This window comes from Hetaerina americana, unplaced genomic scaffold (assembly GCF_022747635.1).
Source record: "Hetaerina americana unplaced genomic scaffold, ioHetAmer1.1.p SCAF_247, whole genome shotgun sequence".
Taxonomy (NCBI): domain Eukaryota; kingdom Metazoa; phylum Arthropoda; class Insecta; order Odonata; family Calopterygidae; genus Hetaerina; species Hetaerina americana.
In genome coordinates, this window is record NW_027286816.1 from 203171 (window position 1) to 221376 (window position 18206).

The 18206-nt window shown below is 37.9% G+C and overlaps 1 protein-coding gene across 2 annotated transcripts in view; it reads right to left on the reverse strand.

Moving 5' to 3' along the window:
* Window positions 1–508: 508 nt before the first annotated feature.
* The window catches only part of Start1 (Steroidogenic acute regulatory protein-like), a 53922-nt gene continuing 36224 nt past the window's right edge, over window positions 509–18206 (reverse strand). For both annotated transcript variants that reach the window (XM_071586712.1, XM_071586713.1), the window contains 4 exons: window positions 9448–9627; window positions 8342–8446; window positions 4101–4276; window positions 509–1981 (listed from right to left, as the gene is read on the reverse strand). In XM_071586712.1, the coding sequence (XP_071442813.1) occupies window positions 1720–1981; window positions 4101–4276; window positions 8342–8446; window positions 9448–9627 (723 nt within the window). In that variant the 3' untranslated portion in view covers window positions 509–1719. The remainder of the gene's footprint in view (window positions 1982–4100; window positions 4277–8341; window positions 8447–9447; window positions 9628–18206) is intronic.

Genomic DNA, 18206 nt, shown 5'->3' on the forward strand with positions numbered 1-18206 from the left:
AACATACTCATGTTCTTCATGGCTTAAAGGTACACGTTCAATACTCATGAAGAGAGCTAAAAACTGAGTATCAATTTTACTCAAGATGAATGTGAGCCTATAGCTGCTAGTTTAGGAAAATGAAATTTTCATAATTCTTGGAAATGCCTCCCCACTATACAGCAGGTAATGACCCAAAACATAGATTTCAACAAACACAAGGCACAAGGGGCTTATGGTATTATAGAATGAATTCAAAGGAAAAGAGATAATAATCACAAGAAAGTATGGGACAAAATTATGAATAACTAATGAACAGGGAATAACATGCTCCTACCACGGGAAAGAAATGAGGGTGTGGAAAAGGGAAAAAGAGAATGTTTGTCCACAACACAATAAAGGGAGAATGAAATGGTACATTCACAGTAGCCTATCATGTGAACATACTAGGTACATTCACAGCGGCAAAAGGCTTAAGGATAATTTTAAATAATTAATCCAAACACAGTTTGCAATAAAACTGATGGTGTAAGTTTGAGTTTTTATTATGAAAGGTGATGCTCCTTAATACATGATAATTTATATATTTTAACAAGTTTTACATATTTTCTATTAAATGAGATAACTTGCATAAAATAAAACATAAGATCATGGCATAATTTGAAAGTGTGGAGAGGATGAACCTATTTATCATATTAACATATTATTTTACCCCAATGAAAAAACTTTATGAGAAAACTTGAAATCAATGAGAATTGTTGTCACACCATACAAATATGCCGTATGTCACATAAAAACCAACAAAAAACCTCACCAATCCCCAGCAGTTTTAATCCTTACAAAATATTACTTATCTTCTACCTTTATGGAGGGCTAAAAAATAAACACTTCATGAATAACATGTTCATTTCATCCTCCTACATATATCAATTGGCCATGAGAAAACTTTTAAAACGAATTTTGCGTATCATTAAAAACAGTACTAAAAACATCATCTGAAATGTTTTTACATGATGTTTTTGGAAAATTATCATCCATGGAGAATATAAGTTCTTCAACAAGAATCTATCTCTCAGTAGAGGCGTATGTACTTAAGGCATCCCGATATAAATATCAAAACTATAGGGAAATTTTTCAAGTCAACCTGGGCCTACAATGATGCTCTCAAAATGTCATCTTTTAGACAAAAGACCAGTTTACTAGAAATAGATGGACAAACAACCACAGTATGGTACCATTAACACAACTATAACTTTATGTACTTTATAGGGTAAAATCCATTTATACTTTACTTAAAATACCTAGCTGCAGAAAAAAGAGAATAAGTCAGTGACCACTGAATTCAAAACTACTAGAAATTCAGGAATCGGATGAAAAAGTTAAAACATGATAATGCAAACATTCATGAAATCATCAACCAGCACTTGTAAAGCTGGCTTCAATATCACAGTTAACAATTAAGTCCACATGAACACTCTTTTATAATTAATAAGCATTAATCTTTACCTTAAAATATGTCCAGTCATTCTATTCATCCTGAGAAAAATAAATGTTTATCACTGATAGTAACTCACCCTCAGGAATCATGTCGTATTGAGACCATACTCATACATGAATATTCTGGATTTTTCAAATCCATTCCTACTCTCTCAAAAGAAAGGAAAGAATACCATTGGAATGGTTAAACATAAAAAAGCTGTACCTAGCCTGCATTCATGAGAACTATCCTTAGATGGAAGGTCATGAATCCACCACATCTTTTTCGGCATCTTGATTCTCGATTGGCAATGTAAAAGATAATGGTCCTTGGGAGGAATTTAACCATTTTGCATAAAGGCGAATATGACGAATATAATCAAACATGGCAACTGTAAGAGCACCATCCACCACATATTGTGTAAGCCAGCCTTTCAAATTTGTATCAAGTAACCACTGGAATGTACAGGATCCAGGTTCTCCAGGTATTGGCGACATAGCCCAGCAGCCAGGGCCATTTTCCCCCCTGAAAAGAATAAAAATTGGATCAGAATATGCTCCACATTCCATAACATTCTCAGGCAACTACTTTTGGTTTACTAGGTTTGAGATGACACAAAAAGGCCAAAGTTTCAATTCACACATAATTTATTAGGGCAATAATTTAATAGGGCAATTTAATAGGGCAATCAAACCTAAAAAATATGTAAAGAATGGTGGGGGACAGAGAGGAGAGGTTAAGAAGAATCAAGGGTTTTTCACAGCATTAAAGATCATTCACCTTGATCAGGATGACAGCACCATTTCAGTACTGTAGATTAGCCATGATGAGAACTTTAACAGGGATCTCAGATCAAGACTTTCTAACATGCCACAAAAACAGGCATAAGTGCTGAAACTTGCATACTGACATCCAAGAATGCTATTTTGAAGAATTAAGTAAACATGGGGGCCCATAAGTAACCGGCCTGACCTAGAGATGGCAGCCATTGTTTGTAAAATATCACTGCTCTAGAAAGTATGCAATCTATAAAGCATATGCTTCAAGTTTGAAGATGCCACATTGTTTAATATTTGTTTGGCAGCCATCAATAGCAAACGTTTTCAGTGAATTTGTGAAAATGGAAAAAATTGGTCATTGCTTTGCAATGCAATACTTTTATTTTAAAGACCTCAGCCCAACCAATATAAAAGCTGAACTGGATTCTACTCTGGGTGAGTCTGCCCCTTTGTTTACAACAGTAAAATATAGGTTAGCAGAGTTTAAACGAGGCCGTATGAGCTATCAAGACGAGCATCGCATTGGTCGACCAAATGAGGTGACGACTCCAGAAACAGTGAAGAAAATCCACAAAGTGATACTATATGATCGACGACTGAAAGTGCACGAGCTAGCAGACATAGTAGGCATTTCAAAAAGTGCCATACAACGAATATTAACTGAAAATTTGGACATGACAAAGCTGCGTGCAATATGGGTGCCGCGTTTGCTTGCACTCAAGCAAAATCAGTGCCGTGAAGATGTTTCAATTGAGTGTTTAGCAAAGTTTCACAGCAACAAAGCAGAATTTTGTGCCATTTCATAACCATGGATGAAACGTGGATCCATTACTTCACACCCGAGACAAAAGAACTATCAAAACAATGAATTCAAAAGGGAGAACCAGCTCCAAAGAAGGCGAAGACTGTTTCATCTGCAGGCAAAGTCATAGCGTCGGTTTTTTGGGAAGCACTTGGCTAATTTTCATTGACTATCTTGAAAAAGGAAAAATTATCAACGGCGAGTATTGTGCAAACTTATTGCAACGACTGAGCAAAAATATCAAGCAAAAGTGACCGCATTTGGCTAAGAAGAAAGTGTTGTTTTATCAAGACAAACCACCAGCTCACAAATCCGTTATTGCAATGGCCAAACTTCATTATTCAAAGTTTGAATTGCTACCTCATACACCCCATTTGCCAGGTTTAGCCCCCTCGGATTATTTTCTGTTCGCAAACTTGAAAAAATGGATAGTTGGTCAAAGATTTTCCAACTGTGAAGAAGTGATGTCGGCAGTTAATGGCTGTTTTGAGGAGCAAGACAGTTCTCATTACAAAAATGGTATAGAACTTATTGAACACCTCTGGGAAAAGTTCATAGAGCTGAAAGGAGATTAAGTTGAAAAATAAATACATTTTTCAAAATTTTTGTTTTCTTTGTTGGGTTGGGCACTTTTGGGATTTCCCTCGTATGAGAGCATATCTTCAACAAAAAAAATGTTCACCAATGTCTCATTACTTTCCAGACAATTGTAATAGAGTAGGGAAATATCGTATATCTTTACATTGCATTTTTGGACATCATGAAGTTGATCATTTTTGGTCCCTTGAATTGAATGGTCTCTCAGTAAAGGAATCTGCTTGATCCAAACTTAAAATTCCTTTTATATTTTCCATATTTATAATAACAAAACATTTTCCCAGTATATCAAGGTTTGTAATAACAAATATGTATTATCAATCGCACCTCATTTCTGTCCAAAACATGAAATTACAATATATACCTGTATGAAGCATTGTAACAGGAAAATATTGAGTTATTTAATTTGAAAGTTTGACAAATCTTAAATCCTACACCATATTATTCCTAAATATAAATTTCTCACCTGACATACTTCTTTTGAGGTGGCTTGTCTGGGTGGGTGATAGAGAGACCAGCACTTACATAGGAACCTTCCACTACGTCCCAATGTCTCAAATTGACAAAATCCCTACTAGACACTATTCCACCACCTCCTTCAGCTGTAACTTGATAGCTTATATCTGTGTGGTCATCCACTGCCTACAAAGAATCAAACAAAAGCAACAAATGAAATACATCCCTAACCTCTAACAGGTTTCAATATTTTTAATGAATCCGCACTCTATACTCTTAATTATGAGTATATCTAATGTATCACACACCTAGTTCAGTCCAATATAATTATATAAATAATTTTCTTAAAAAAATAACTACGTCCACACTGACTTAATGCTTTGACAAATATAATACCCAATTTATAAAAAAATTGTCACACATTTAGAAATAAATTTGGAATGTCATCATTACTATTTACTACTTACTTAGAGACAACAGGTACCATGCAATACGTGAATACTGCAAATGTGCGATATTATGAATTACAACTGAGATGAGAGCAAAGAGAGACATGAAAAACTCAAGGGAATGAAACCAAATCTCAATTAATCATATCAGTCTTCATTATATGCCTTTGAGCAATGAGGAATGGTGAAAAAACGGCTTTATAGACTTACGGATAAGAGAGAGCTACTAATTATACCTTATATCATTAAATAAAAAGGAGAAGAGAAATTCACAGTTAAAATAAAGGTAAAGACTAAAATAAAATGTTTCCATGTTTAAGAGTGGCATTTTCCCATACTAGATGGGTGATTTTCTCATTTTCAAACAATTAAGGATTCACAGTTTAAAAATTAACTAATGGAATAATGAAGCATTTTATCAAATACTTAATGCAGGGTTTAATTCCCAACACATTATTGCTTGTTTTGTCATCTACCCCTTTTGTTGCATTATTCTTTTAATCCTGAAGTACATGGGTGGTCTGAAAAGTTTCCAACCTAACAAAGATACAAGACATTTTTTCTAAAATTTTCTGAAATTTTTGAGGCCGGAAACTTTTCAGACCACCCTCATATTGTCTGAGGGTGGAGTCAACATATTGTGTCTTTCAGTTATAACTTTTTCGGTGCAGTCCACACTTTGCTAAGGTGATATCAATCACAGCATTTCATCTCTCAAACTATATACTGTACATAATTGTGAATTTCAATTATTGATGTAATCAAAGGAAAGGATTTACTGACCACTTTAAAATACAGTTATCATTATTGTTTTTCATCAAAAATTGAAACATAAGTATAAGTATCATGTTATTACCAAATAGCATTTGTCAAGAAATTCAATACAATGGATGAAATTGTATCAGTACTTGGCGAGCTAATCTAAGAGGCTCGGAAAAGAGATAATATTCCAGAAGCTGCTGCTATTCCATCAGAAGAAGTCTATCACTGAAGAAGTCTAGTAAGCTTTATATGTATGAAACATAAATTCAGTTGACGGGGCAGAAAAACTTTAGACTGATGCCTCAGGAATACTTAAACTGCACCATGAATCATAAATGACTAATGCAGAAGTTGAACCATCATTAACAAATCTACTAGAGGTACAGGGCATGAAGAAACCGCCTCCTAAGTGCGTGAGAAGCATGTCTGCACATGAATTACATTACATTGCATGCATACTACACGTACAAAGCATTGATAAAATTTTCAAAGAAAAAACAAAATTGTTTCATCTTATGAAGCTGCAGCTTATTTTGATGCAAAATGTATAATGCATTAATGCAAATAAAACTATCTTTTTCAAAACATCAGTAAAACTCAGATCAACAGATATTAAAAATAAAAAATAAACATATTATAAATAAAATGCAATAAAACCTTTTTAGTTTCTTTCATCTACAATATCTAAAACTACCATTGTGTAATTATGTGAAAACTCAACAATTTATACTGCTTTTGTTATTTATGTTTGGAGATTAATTTAATTTTTCCGAACAATGCCCAATGGCAATATCATGTCCCAAATATATTTTTTAGGAACCAATAAACGTCAATCAATCTATGCCAATCGACAAAAAATTCAATCCTTTATATTCTTGGGCAGTATGTAATAGTTCAAAGAGTCGCAACTTCCCAATGATATGAGGAAGCTGCAACTAATAATTTGGCACATGATGGAGTAAAATTGTGGTATAGCTGTACATTAAAAACATCTGTCATTTATTTTGGATAAAAACAACCATTCATAAGAAGAGAGGTGAGCAATATCTTGAATTATGAAATGCCAACCATTATTCACCAACTCTAAAATTCAGTCTGCCTCCAGTCCACAAATTCCTACATAATTTAAATGTAAAAATTCATCCTCTTGGAGCACAGTAACAGTAGGCATTAGTGCATTATGTTTTTGTACTAATTTTTATGGATGCATGATAAGTTATTAATGCAACCACAACAGTTAAACAAAAACTAAATTAACCCACTAACATATTAACAGTATATTTTCCTATAGAGTCAGACATAACTGATTATCTTATCATTTAATCAAGCATGAGAGCCAGAAGACAACATAATTTCTATTACAGTGGAGCCTTGCTTAACAGGCACCTTGCACAGCCGGTAATTTGCATAATGAGCAAAAATATAGGTCCCTAAAATGACTTGCTTAATGAGTGACTTTTCCCATAACTAAGAGAAAGGAATTCCTGGATTGATTGCATGCCTGCTACTGCATTTTATCTCTAGCATTTGTACCACTAGTATTTAAGCATAGATAGTGATCACAAATTTTTCCAAACTTGAGTTCAAAGATATTAGAAATTTTTTTCACAAAGTTAAATAATATTTTGTGCATAGTTTTAAAATTGACCCTGAAGAAAAATCCATAAGAAGAAAGCCATTAGAGAATAAAAATAAAAAATCAGAGCAGACACCGTGGTTGTATTTATTTTGGGGAGGCGACCGACAGCTGAGGTCATTTGCACCATTAGGGATGGATGGGAAAAGAAGGGTGGACAGAAAACCGGCATTGGCTTTAGCCTACTCTTGTCGAAAGGCGTCAAGGGGTCTGCAGTTAAACATCCCATCTGACGGACATCAAGCTCACTCAAAGTGCTCTCCACAAAGGACCTCAAGTAGGGATTAGGATACCAGTGAAAAATATTCGTTGCCTCCAGGATTTGAACCCAGGTCCTCTCAGTGGGAAGCCTGTAAGTTAGCCACCGCACCATCCCGATCCCCACAGAGAACTTCATTGATAACTTAAAAAAAAAGCTCGTGAATTCTGAGGGTTACCTACCACAATATGTTTTCAATTGTGACAAGACAGTTCTCTTCAGGGAGAAGATGCCAAAGCAAAACCTACATTTCTACACGTAACAGTTGAAGAGAATGCATTGCCCGACGACAAGGCAATGGAAGGTCATCTCACGCTGCTATTTTGCTCAAAGGCAAGCAGCGATTTAAAAATCAAACCCTAGCTTGTTTATCCTTTACAAACTCCATGAGCCTTCAAGAAGTTTTAAGTCCAAAATAGCTGGCTAAATGTGATGTGGAGGTCACAGGAAACTTTTGCATCGTACCATGCATTTGAGGCATCGCCCTAATAAGGCAGCGATGATGTATGTAAGCCATAAATGTATTTAATTATAATTCTCAGCTGCATTTTTACCTAATTTTGAAGTATCGGCAAAAACAAATGTCTCTAGAGAGCTTTCAAGTAAAAAGTAATTAGGTACGTATCATAAATAATTAATTATGATTACTTTTTGCCATTACAAATCGAGTTTGCATTCCCGGTTGCTTCATTCCACAACAGAAGAAAAGGAGAATGTGATCCATGATCCTAAACAGTGTATACATAATATTCTTTGAATAAACCTTGAACATTATTAATTTTTTTCAGCTTGGAATGCATTATTGTATTTGACATTAATTTATATGCAAAGAGTTGTTTCACTAAATTAGCATTTCGCTTTATGAGAAAGATATTGGATCAGATCATGCTTGTATCATGAGGTCCAATTGTATATTCATTGCAATTATATCAGAAAAAGTTCCATTATTTTCCCTAATTTTTGTTTATACTCATGCGGATCATAATGATATTATTTATCTTTTTTTCATTTTCAAGTGTAATAGGGCTCATATTTTGCAAAACAAACAAAAAAGGTAAATCGAATTATTTTTATTCACCTTCATGCAAAGTAGCTTTTAAGACTTGTCATTCAGTACTCTGATAATTAATGCTCAATTCACTTACCTGTATTCTGTAGGACTCGATCAAGGTAGGGTTCCAATTAGGGACATTGTCAATTCGAAAGAAGAGTTCATTTAGAAGAAACTTTGGAGGCAATTCCACCCGCCCCTGTAAATATGGAACATTATTAAAATGGTTTATAATACACAACTAAAATGAAAAAATTAACTCCTAATCTCCAGTTTCCCGAATCTTACAAACACCACAATCCATAGTTAAGAGTCATGTTTTTGATGAGCGATAAATAAATATGGCATATTCTCAGGGACTAAGTTTAACAATGATAGCATCAATCATAACTGAAGGAATAAAGCTGAGGAAGACCATTGGGGATCCTGGGAGTGAATTTAAAGATGCATAAACTTTTTTTCCAATAGCGTATAATACATTAATTAATTCATGTTAAGTGTAACTCAAGGATTCATCAATGCCCAGGTCTATAGTTATTTGATAATGAATTATTATTACATGAGGATGGTGAATTTCTTGACATGAATTGGGTGTCAAGAAACTATGTCAAGAAATTGATAATGTTATCAATTTCTTGATATGCGTTGGGTGTCAAGAAAACATGTCAATAAATTGATAATGTTATTTCCCACCACTGACAAACATCACCATTATCACCATTTGAAACAAAAATGTATGCTGATTACACAAGTGCAAATTAATTCAGCAGGAAATTCTCATTTCAAATGACAAGAACTTGAACCCATGCCTAATTAATTTGTTCTATTCTTTATGATATAACAGAGAAAATACACAGGCCAGAAAGGCAAGAAGGGGATAATAACCTCTCTTTGATTCTTAATTTGCAGAAGAAGAGGAAAATACTTCAAGATTAGAACATGATCATTAAGCGTTTGGTAAAATAATTTCAATAATTTTTCATAAATTTTACACCTTCAAAACGTGTCAAATGAACCAGTATTAGCCATAAGAATTGTTAAACATAGCAAGGAGATCATATTATCCTGTAATAAATCCCAAAAGAGATTATTTTCACATGCCAACAAGATGTTATCCATAGGACTCCAAAAAGTTACATTAATTCACCTCAAAGACCTAGGGAAAACTAAGCTTAAGGAAACTCTTGAGAAGACCCTTACTTTAAGCCTATATATTTTCTTTCCCTTGGGTGAGCTAAGGTGCATGCTGCAAACTTCATCCAAAGCATCTCCACCTTCCTTATCATCACTCCCTTTCTTTTCCAGCCGCCACCCATCCGAGTTCACAAGACGCCACGCATCCCGCAATGCTTCCCGCCCTTTCTTTTTGTATTCTTCTTCCTGAAAACAGAAAAAAACATTCAAATATTGAAATATTTTTTTACGGGTCTCCACTTTTCCGCTCAGGCCTGAAAGTTGATGGTGCTATGTCCAATCATTGACACAGAAGAAAGGTTTTAGAAATGATGGGAAAGATAACATTTGAAACCACTACTTAGTTGAATGCTCATTTAACCTAGACCTGGAAGTAAAATACTATGTTTCTATTACAATTTAGTAATTCTAAATGCCTGTATGTAAGCATCAAAGTGTTCATAACCAATACCAAAGTTTCTGGTAAATGTAATATTATGGTATTTTAAAATATTTGGAAGTTACAAATTTCTGCGACGTGGTATTCTAGGGGTAGAGAATTGGACTACTGACTGGAGGGTCCAGCTTCAATTCCTAGGCACGCCTCTGGGCTTCCTCAGCTTCTCCCAAGCTGTGTGAGTTTTTGGGCAACTAACTTCCTGGGAAACCATGGCCGGCACAGGGAAGGGATCTACCCTGATGTTAGGATTTCACACACCTTTGGGCTTGGTCAGGGCCATCACCTATCAAAATGACCTTTGGATTTATAGCTGCGTTTATGGTTGAATTAAAAGTTTGAACATTATAAGAACATTGTTTAATGAATAAAACAAATTGAAAACAAATAATACTATCTGAACTAGTTCGTGTTTTTCTCAATAATTAGCTTCTATCCCTCATCCTTCAACATGAAAAACACCATAATTCAATTTCAAAGAATCATAAACTAACAGCAACACTGGTCTGATATTTACATGAATTTTAATGCTAACATAATGTTGAATAGTTTTTAAAAGTAAATTACTGTAAAAACTTTTTAATTTCATCAAAAAATGTCAACATTTGATGATTTGAATATTCATCTGCATCATTATAATTGAATAATACATCTATCAAATCTTCGGCGATAGAAAATATTTTGCATTATTAGAAAATGGTTCTATATTGAATTTTCTTTCCTAATCTAACACAAGCAATCGCCACTTAATAAAAATTATTCTAACTAATTAATATTATTTTCAAAAACGAAGCCCTGCACAGATAGAAGGAAATTACGATCTTTGAACAGTTGCTTTCCTCAGATTATAACACAAGTTTAACAGAAATTTCCACAAACATAAGACATTTAAATCATATGAATGCTCCACACGAACTCTACGTTGCCACCAAAATTTAGTTATCATCAGGCTTATCGTTATATAAATTCTGTGTCTCCTAAACCTTTATTGAAACGAAAGGTAACACTGGCATGCAGCTAAATATTGACAAAGAACTAGATGCCTTCTCCTAAAATTGTGCCGTTCCAACCAGTGAGATTCCACTCATATCTCTTTTCCGTGTTGCCACGAATTCTGTTATCGACTTTTTTTTCACTCCCGACTTCCTGTTTTTCCACTCCTTCAACCGATGGTCTTTTTTCTCTTCCTGATGATATACGAATTATTATTTTTTTTAGTGAACTTTTAAAATCCACATATATAAATAAGTCACAGAAATTATTTGCGTAGGTTTTTTTCAAGTTTACTATGTACGCGACCCAGCCAGGTATCCAAACAATACATTCTTCGGGAATGGCAATAACATAGCGCGATGGTTTAGTGCTCCGCTTCGCCGTCTTTTATTTTACAATATTAGCGGAACTCCTATAAAATATAAAACTCATGTATCTGCTCCTTCATTAAATAACGAGAAATCAAAAAGTCCGATAAACACTTTCGCATATTTACGAATCCGAGAAAAATATACTCTATAGCAATAGGACCTGACCCAAAAAAAACCGATATACCATAACGGAACAAAAACCGGAGTTATGACGTCCCTGCAGACAACACCCCCACTCCGAAACTATCGAACCTTCCCAAACATGATCTTGTACTCAGAAGACGACAGCGGAAATCGGCATAAAAAAACATAAACAGCTGATAAATCTAAAGTCGGTTTGTTAACCCAGATCGACAAACCCAAAACATGAGAAATATTAAAAGGCTATACATTAAAACAACGCGGACCAAATGATAAGTTAATACGAAAAAGCAAATCAATTGTTCCGTATTTTGGACGAGACAAGTAGAATAATGAGCAAAATTGGGCCTTTGAATATAGAGTAACGCATGCCTTACTCTACATTTGCGGAAATGAGATAACAACCAACAGGAGTTAATCGAACTCTTAGTTTTTTAATCAATGGAAAAAAGATCAGATTTTAAAATAATAAGTGTCACTGCAATAATTATTAGGTGATTAGTACTAGTAGTAGCCCCATTGGCACGTTAGAACGAAATAATTAGCTAAAACAAACATAAATATAAAATTTTCTCCTAAAATACCAGCACAAATTTGATCTATCAAAATATATCTCTCATGCGAAAATATTAGTCTCATGAACGCGCGGAAGCTTCTTCGATCGCGTTTTCAGTCTCATCTCGCCATTAACGTGATTAAAGTAAATTAATTACACATAAAGCAACGAAAAATGCAGGCCCCACGAGACCGTCGCGTTTTCGAACCAGCTGGAGGCACAACGGACGAACCGGAATAATCCAGCAGCGGAACATTGGAACCTGGCCAATTAACGCGGAGGGCAGCGAAGACATTCCTAACGCTCGGATGTGCCGTAAAACAACACACCCAAAACAGAGAACTGTCTAGTGGCTTGCTTTGAAAAAAATCGCACCCGCTGGGGGTCACGTAAGGTATCGTAAAAACTCCCCCTTCCTGACATAATGAAGACGATAGATACACAAATTTCACGAACAGATTTCTAGAAAATCTTCACCTGTCGGAAAAAACAACAATAACAATTCTCGGTGCCTTGTTAAAATGCGTCGGCACGCTGTTACGCGCCAGTCGATGGCTTCCAAGCAATAAGTGTTCCCACGACTGCGATATTACTCTGGGTGCTACGCCGACGAACGTTTCTATGCTTAGATAGAGTCATCTATTTGACAACAAACAAATGTAAGTGACAAAAGTCGGCAATGATAAAGTTAAGTTGACTTGTCACACGGAATGAGGATCTGGCAAAAAAGCCGCCGAAGCACGAACGACAGAAGTTTGGGAAACACATCGCGAAAAAACAACGACACATGGAGGGGCCTCAATTTCGGAACGGGAGGGAGCGGCGAAAAAAAAAACGGTCCGCGACAACACATAACAGTCAGCAGCGCTCATGATACGTGCGCCTCGGGGATCCCCTACTCACATTCCAGACGACTATTTCCACGTCCTCCTTCGAAGAGTGCCCGAAGACGAACTTCCGCAAACTCTCCGCCGCCTGGAGCCTCATGACGGGGCAGTGGAACACGCTGAACGAGAGAACGCGAGTGGCGAAACTCCGATTGGGAGTGAGGGAGGGTGAGGTGGACACAACAGCCAAGAGGAGGGCGACGGGACTTTCCTTGGGCAGGACGTATCCTCAAGAACTGCCAGCTTCAAGACTTAAGGAGAAGCGAGTGAACACCCGAGCCTCGCACAGGATAAAAACTCCACACGCAAGAGAGCGGACGATGATGAGGTGTCGCGTCGAGACTTTTAAAAACTTTTCGAGGGTCAACTCCGAACGAATCAGCAAGAGAGGGGGGAATAAACGGAAGTAAAAGAAACTAAAATAATAAAAGGGGGAAGGGAGAATATAATAGACGGACGGATTAGTAGAATAAACGGAAAGAAGTAAAAGAAACTGAAAAAATAGAAGGGGGAAGGAAGAGGTAAATAGTAAAGATGGAATACAAGGAAGCTAGCGATGCTTCTTTGTGGAGGCGGGCGATACAACACGTCCTGCCGCGACACGTAGCGAGCGGAGGACTAATCCGGAGTATGGGGATGTGGATAGAGAGAGAGAGAGAAGCGGGGCCGAAGACCAGAAGAGGGCAGGGGGAGAGGGAACGGAGGGGAAGCAGTTCGTGGAGAGTGGGTGAGGTGGGGAGGAAGGGGGTGGGTCCCACGGAAGAGTGAAAGGTGGGAGGAATAAGGTAGCGCGTGGAGCTGGGTGCCACTAGAGACACGCGGCACGGGAAGAGTGAGGGCGAAGGGGGGCCATACCCGTCGGTTACACTGCGGTTGCGGACGCCCTCGTGAAGGGACCGGGTTCCTTCCCCATTTTTCGGCGGCGCTACCATGACAACCCTTTCAGCACGGTTGCCACGTCTCCGTGTTCCAGCTACTCAACATCCGGACTACGCGCCATCCCCTTACAACACGTACGTGATACCTTCCGATGAAAGGAAATCTTGAAAAAAGCCACCGACCTGCCCTCTTTCCCTCGTCCTTGCTTTCAACTCCGAGAGCCTGGGTTTGAATCCTGGCGGTGGCCGAGTTTTTTAGTGGTGTCCCGATCCCTACTTGGGTGACATGGGGAGAACACTTCCAAATTCCGTCCGTCGGATGAGAGGTTAAACTGTGGACCCCTAGGCGTCTTTCGTTGAGAGAAGGCTAAAGCCAACGCCGGGTTTCTTTCCACCCTAACCCCATTCCCAAAACATCCTATCTTCACCAACTTACCCACAGATGTAGTAACACAAATGGCCTTCGCTCTCGGTCGCCTTCCCTCATAAAAGCATCCTCTATTACACGGCCCCGTGACCAGTGGAAATTCTCCCACCAACCCAACTTCCCCCTCTAACCATGGCAGTAAAAAGAAACTGAATTGCAGCCCAAATCCCTGACCCAGGGCTCACGGTCGGTAAAATTCATAATAGACTCTTTCGCGTTACCTGCCCCGCCACCGTGGGTACGTGAGTTAGCCCACGACCCTAGTTAACACAAAAATACGGCCCAAGGAATCTCACCGAAGCTACCACCACTCACCGAAGCTTCCAAGGTGACTGGAACGAATTCAAATTGCGGATTGACTTGGCTGAGATTTCGCAAATTCGTTCCCGAAGATTTTACTATGTATGCAAGAGAAACATGAGACAGAGATAGAAAAATGAGAGATGGAAACTTGATCATTGGGGTAAGATGATATACGTAGATATGAAACTTTTGAGAAATGGATGTGGAGAATGGAAGAAGCATAATTGACGGAAAAGAAAATATCAGAAGAAGTACAAGGCGTAGTGAGGGATGGGAGAGGATTATTGAGAGAAATGCAAAGGAGGCAAGAAATATGGATGCAGGGCGTTTTGATTGGCGATGGCGTCGAAGACTATGAAGGGATAACATGTTGGGCAAGCGAGATAAGTGGAGGAAGAGAAAAGACGTGTTGGACGAAATGAAGGAAGGCAGGAAATATGTGGAATTGAAGGAGGGTTTATTGTTAGGTGAGGGCGTCAGATTGTGTCTTTTGGTGAGACTTGGAACGCAGCGGTGTTTAGTCCGTGTACCTATCGAAAATCTATTTCAAACGGTAGACTACTGATGAAAAGATTATATGTCGCAGCATTCAGCTCGAGTGATCAAAGGGCCTTGTATGGAGAGATTCTTAGAATCGAACTCCGCAGTTCTAGTAACGGAGAATTCAGTAGGATGTGTGATGACGGAAAACAAATAAGAAACAGAATCTTTTAATTCGCTGGCATTGAATTTGCCTCCTGATTTTGAAGATCCCCGAAAACGTTTTCAAGCAAGATGTAAACATGATCGATGAGAAAACTTGTCATTTGGAATTATTCATACACAAAAGAATCTCATAAATTGCAATTGAGACCACTTGATAACTGCGGAAACTAAGAAAGAAACTCATGAATCACAAAGGAGACTAATCCTAGAGCCGTGTAAAATAAAACGCTAATACGTACCTACAGCACTAAAAGGCTATTACAAACTTAGTACAGTACTAGCAGATGAAATCGTGGTCATAAGTAAATAATATTAATTAAAAATGGAAAGTTTCCAATTCTAAAACAATTCTCGATGAAGAAATAGGCAAAACTGGACCAAATTTCATTATCATCTAACACTAAAAAGGCAGTGACTCGTCACCTTTCTATTCACTGCTGCTTCCTTCAGACTAGCATATGAGTATGATCTTAAGTCCATCTCATTCTCCATGTTCTCGAGGAAAGCAGCTCTGGGATGTCCTCTTGGTTTCTTCCCTACAACTTTTCCTTCAGATATGTTCTTACTGAATTGGTTATGCCTTAGTAAGTGCCCGATTAATTGTGCTCTTCTTTGCCCTAATGTCCTTAAGAGCGCTCTCTTTTCTTTCACTTCTCCCAACACTTTTTCATTACTTTTAACGCATTCACATGGTAGGAATAATCGTAAAGATTCCCATGTCTTTATGGTTCGAAAAAACACGCTTTAGTATTACAATGTTTCCACCTATCCGGTAAAATAATTTATTTTTACCTCTTCCCATTTTCCTCTTCCATTTTTTATATGGAGGAAAAATACGTGTACATGGATGAAGAACGCTTAGAGTACGAAATACACAAGATATGACATGTTGACATATGGACCACTCTAGCACATTATAGTGAACAACCAATGTTCCACCGAGTGTTGATTTTCCGGACGTAGCTATTCTCTACTATGAGCACCACGTACGAGAGAGAGAGAATTTCAATCGGTCCAAACGGCCGTCGCCGAGATATGAAAGACCCGTGCGTGGGACTTAAAAGCAGACTACTTCCACCTTATAAAAAAATCCCTGGCGGTACAACCAGACCAGTTCTAGAAAGACTTAACACTGATCACGGAAACTCAAAAAAATGATGACTGGGCCGAGTACCAAACACCATCATTGCCTGGAAGAAGATACGTTCAGAATTCAAATCCTCATTCACAATTAAGGAAGGCAATGCAAACATTTCGCTTTCCGAGGCAGGGGTCTAGAAAATTAAAAAAAAAATATACGCGCTAATACTGCAAAATTCTGGAAGAGCGCAGAGCGAAGGAATCCTCAAGCGCTCACATTAGGATTTAAAATACATTTTTTACCGTTGTTTTGACACCTTTGGATTATGCTACCAGGTTCGCTGGTGGCGACATTTGCATTCGTTTTTTTTTACCCACCGCGGCAATAAAATCTTACCAAGGTCGACACGTCGACACAGCACTCCTTTGCGAACGCTCACCGATTCGCGGGCGATTCGTCAGTAGCTACGTGCAATCCGCCCTCTCATTAAGAGATCAATAAACAAAAAAAAAGCTTACTGACATCCGACGAAAGTTAGAAGAGCGGAAGGGGTCGCCACAAGCATACTCTCAGACCTGCTACCCTTTTCAAACTTTCACTCAATTTCCCTTGCAAGGTGAACATCACAAATCCATGAGGAAGGTACGAGAGGGTATCAATCCACGCCAAAACGTCCGCGTCTCGCACGCTCGGTCTGCGCCCCGCTCAGCGTTAGGGCATTGTAAAACTATTCAGAGCAGGACAATTGTTATTTATGTCTAGACGAACCGCGCCGCATACGAAGACTCAGAGCGAGACCTTCGTTAGAAATTTTTTTCACCTCCTTCCATCTGAATTTTTGCACGGTCAACATCTTTTCCCGACCTCCTATTTACAGAATCAGAACACAATCAGCATCTATTTTTATAGGAGACGAAAATAATCAAAACCAAAAGCGTAATGTGTGGATCTTGGCGTAGATTACGTCCGCCAATAGCCTCTGGGAAAATCAACGTTGGCCTTCGGCTGACAAAAGCGAGGCGGACAGAAACGAAGAGAGCCGAGTCTCCACTGATCTCGCGTTGAGTGTACCACATGGAGAGGACAGAGGCTGGCGCACGACGAAGAGAGGACAGAGAATAGCCACTTAAGATCGAAATCGAATCGGGATGATAATGGTGAATTTAGTAGATGATGAAGATACGCAGAAAAAAGATTTTTTTTCGGGATTTAGTGCTGAGTAATGAGCACTACTGAGTTTTTATTTGAAGGACAACGGTGCGTTTTGCCGACTAAAATTGTCCTCATGAGATGACTGAAGAGTTCGCTTTGCTTGTTGACCTTATATGGGTTTCGCAGAGAAGGCCGTTGACCACTGCTGACCATTTTAAATATTTTTGACATATCGAAAAGTTATTTATCAAAAACCACTACTCCGCGCGAAAACCTTCAATCAAAGTAACAAAGGTTATTTGTAATTATTTCGAAACGAAAAAGTAATCAGGACAAACATATTGTAGAATATAAAAAACTATGCTGGACAGGATAAATTTAAACAATATACCGATGAAAGAACCTATTAGTATAAGCCAATGACTGCCTAAGACGATGGACCCATGATTTGACGAAAGTACTCGTAATGAATTATACCGGTGAGAAGTCTTTCGACAAACTGTGCACACTCATTTGCGGCATAGAATGATCGGGAATGATACCGGTGAACTTCCGCAGCATTTTCATGTCGCAGATTTCCATAAATACGTAAGCGTTTACATAAATATTTCGTAACACTAGCCGGAAGACGAATGCAATAAAGATATCAACAAGAAACAGGTTCAGAGAAACTTAAAGCAAACACGTGTCCTCTAATTAGCCAAGTCAATTATCACGAAAGTCCAAGGATATTCTTTCGGTTTCACAATGTTACTGTCGCAGTTACGACAAAAATAATGAACTTGAATACGAATACTGTCTGCAACGAGGAAATAATCACTGGAGTCAAAGCAAC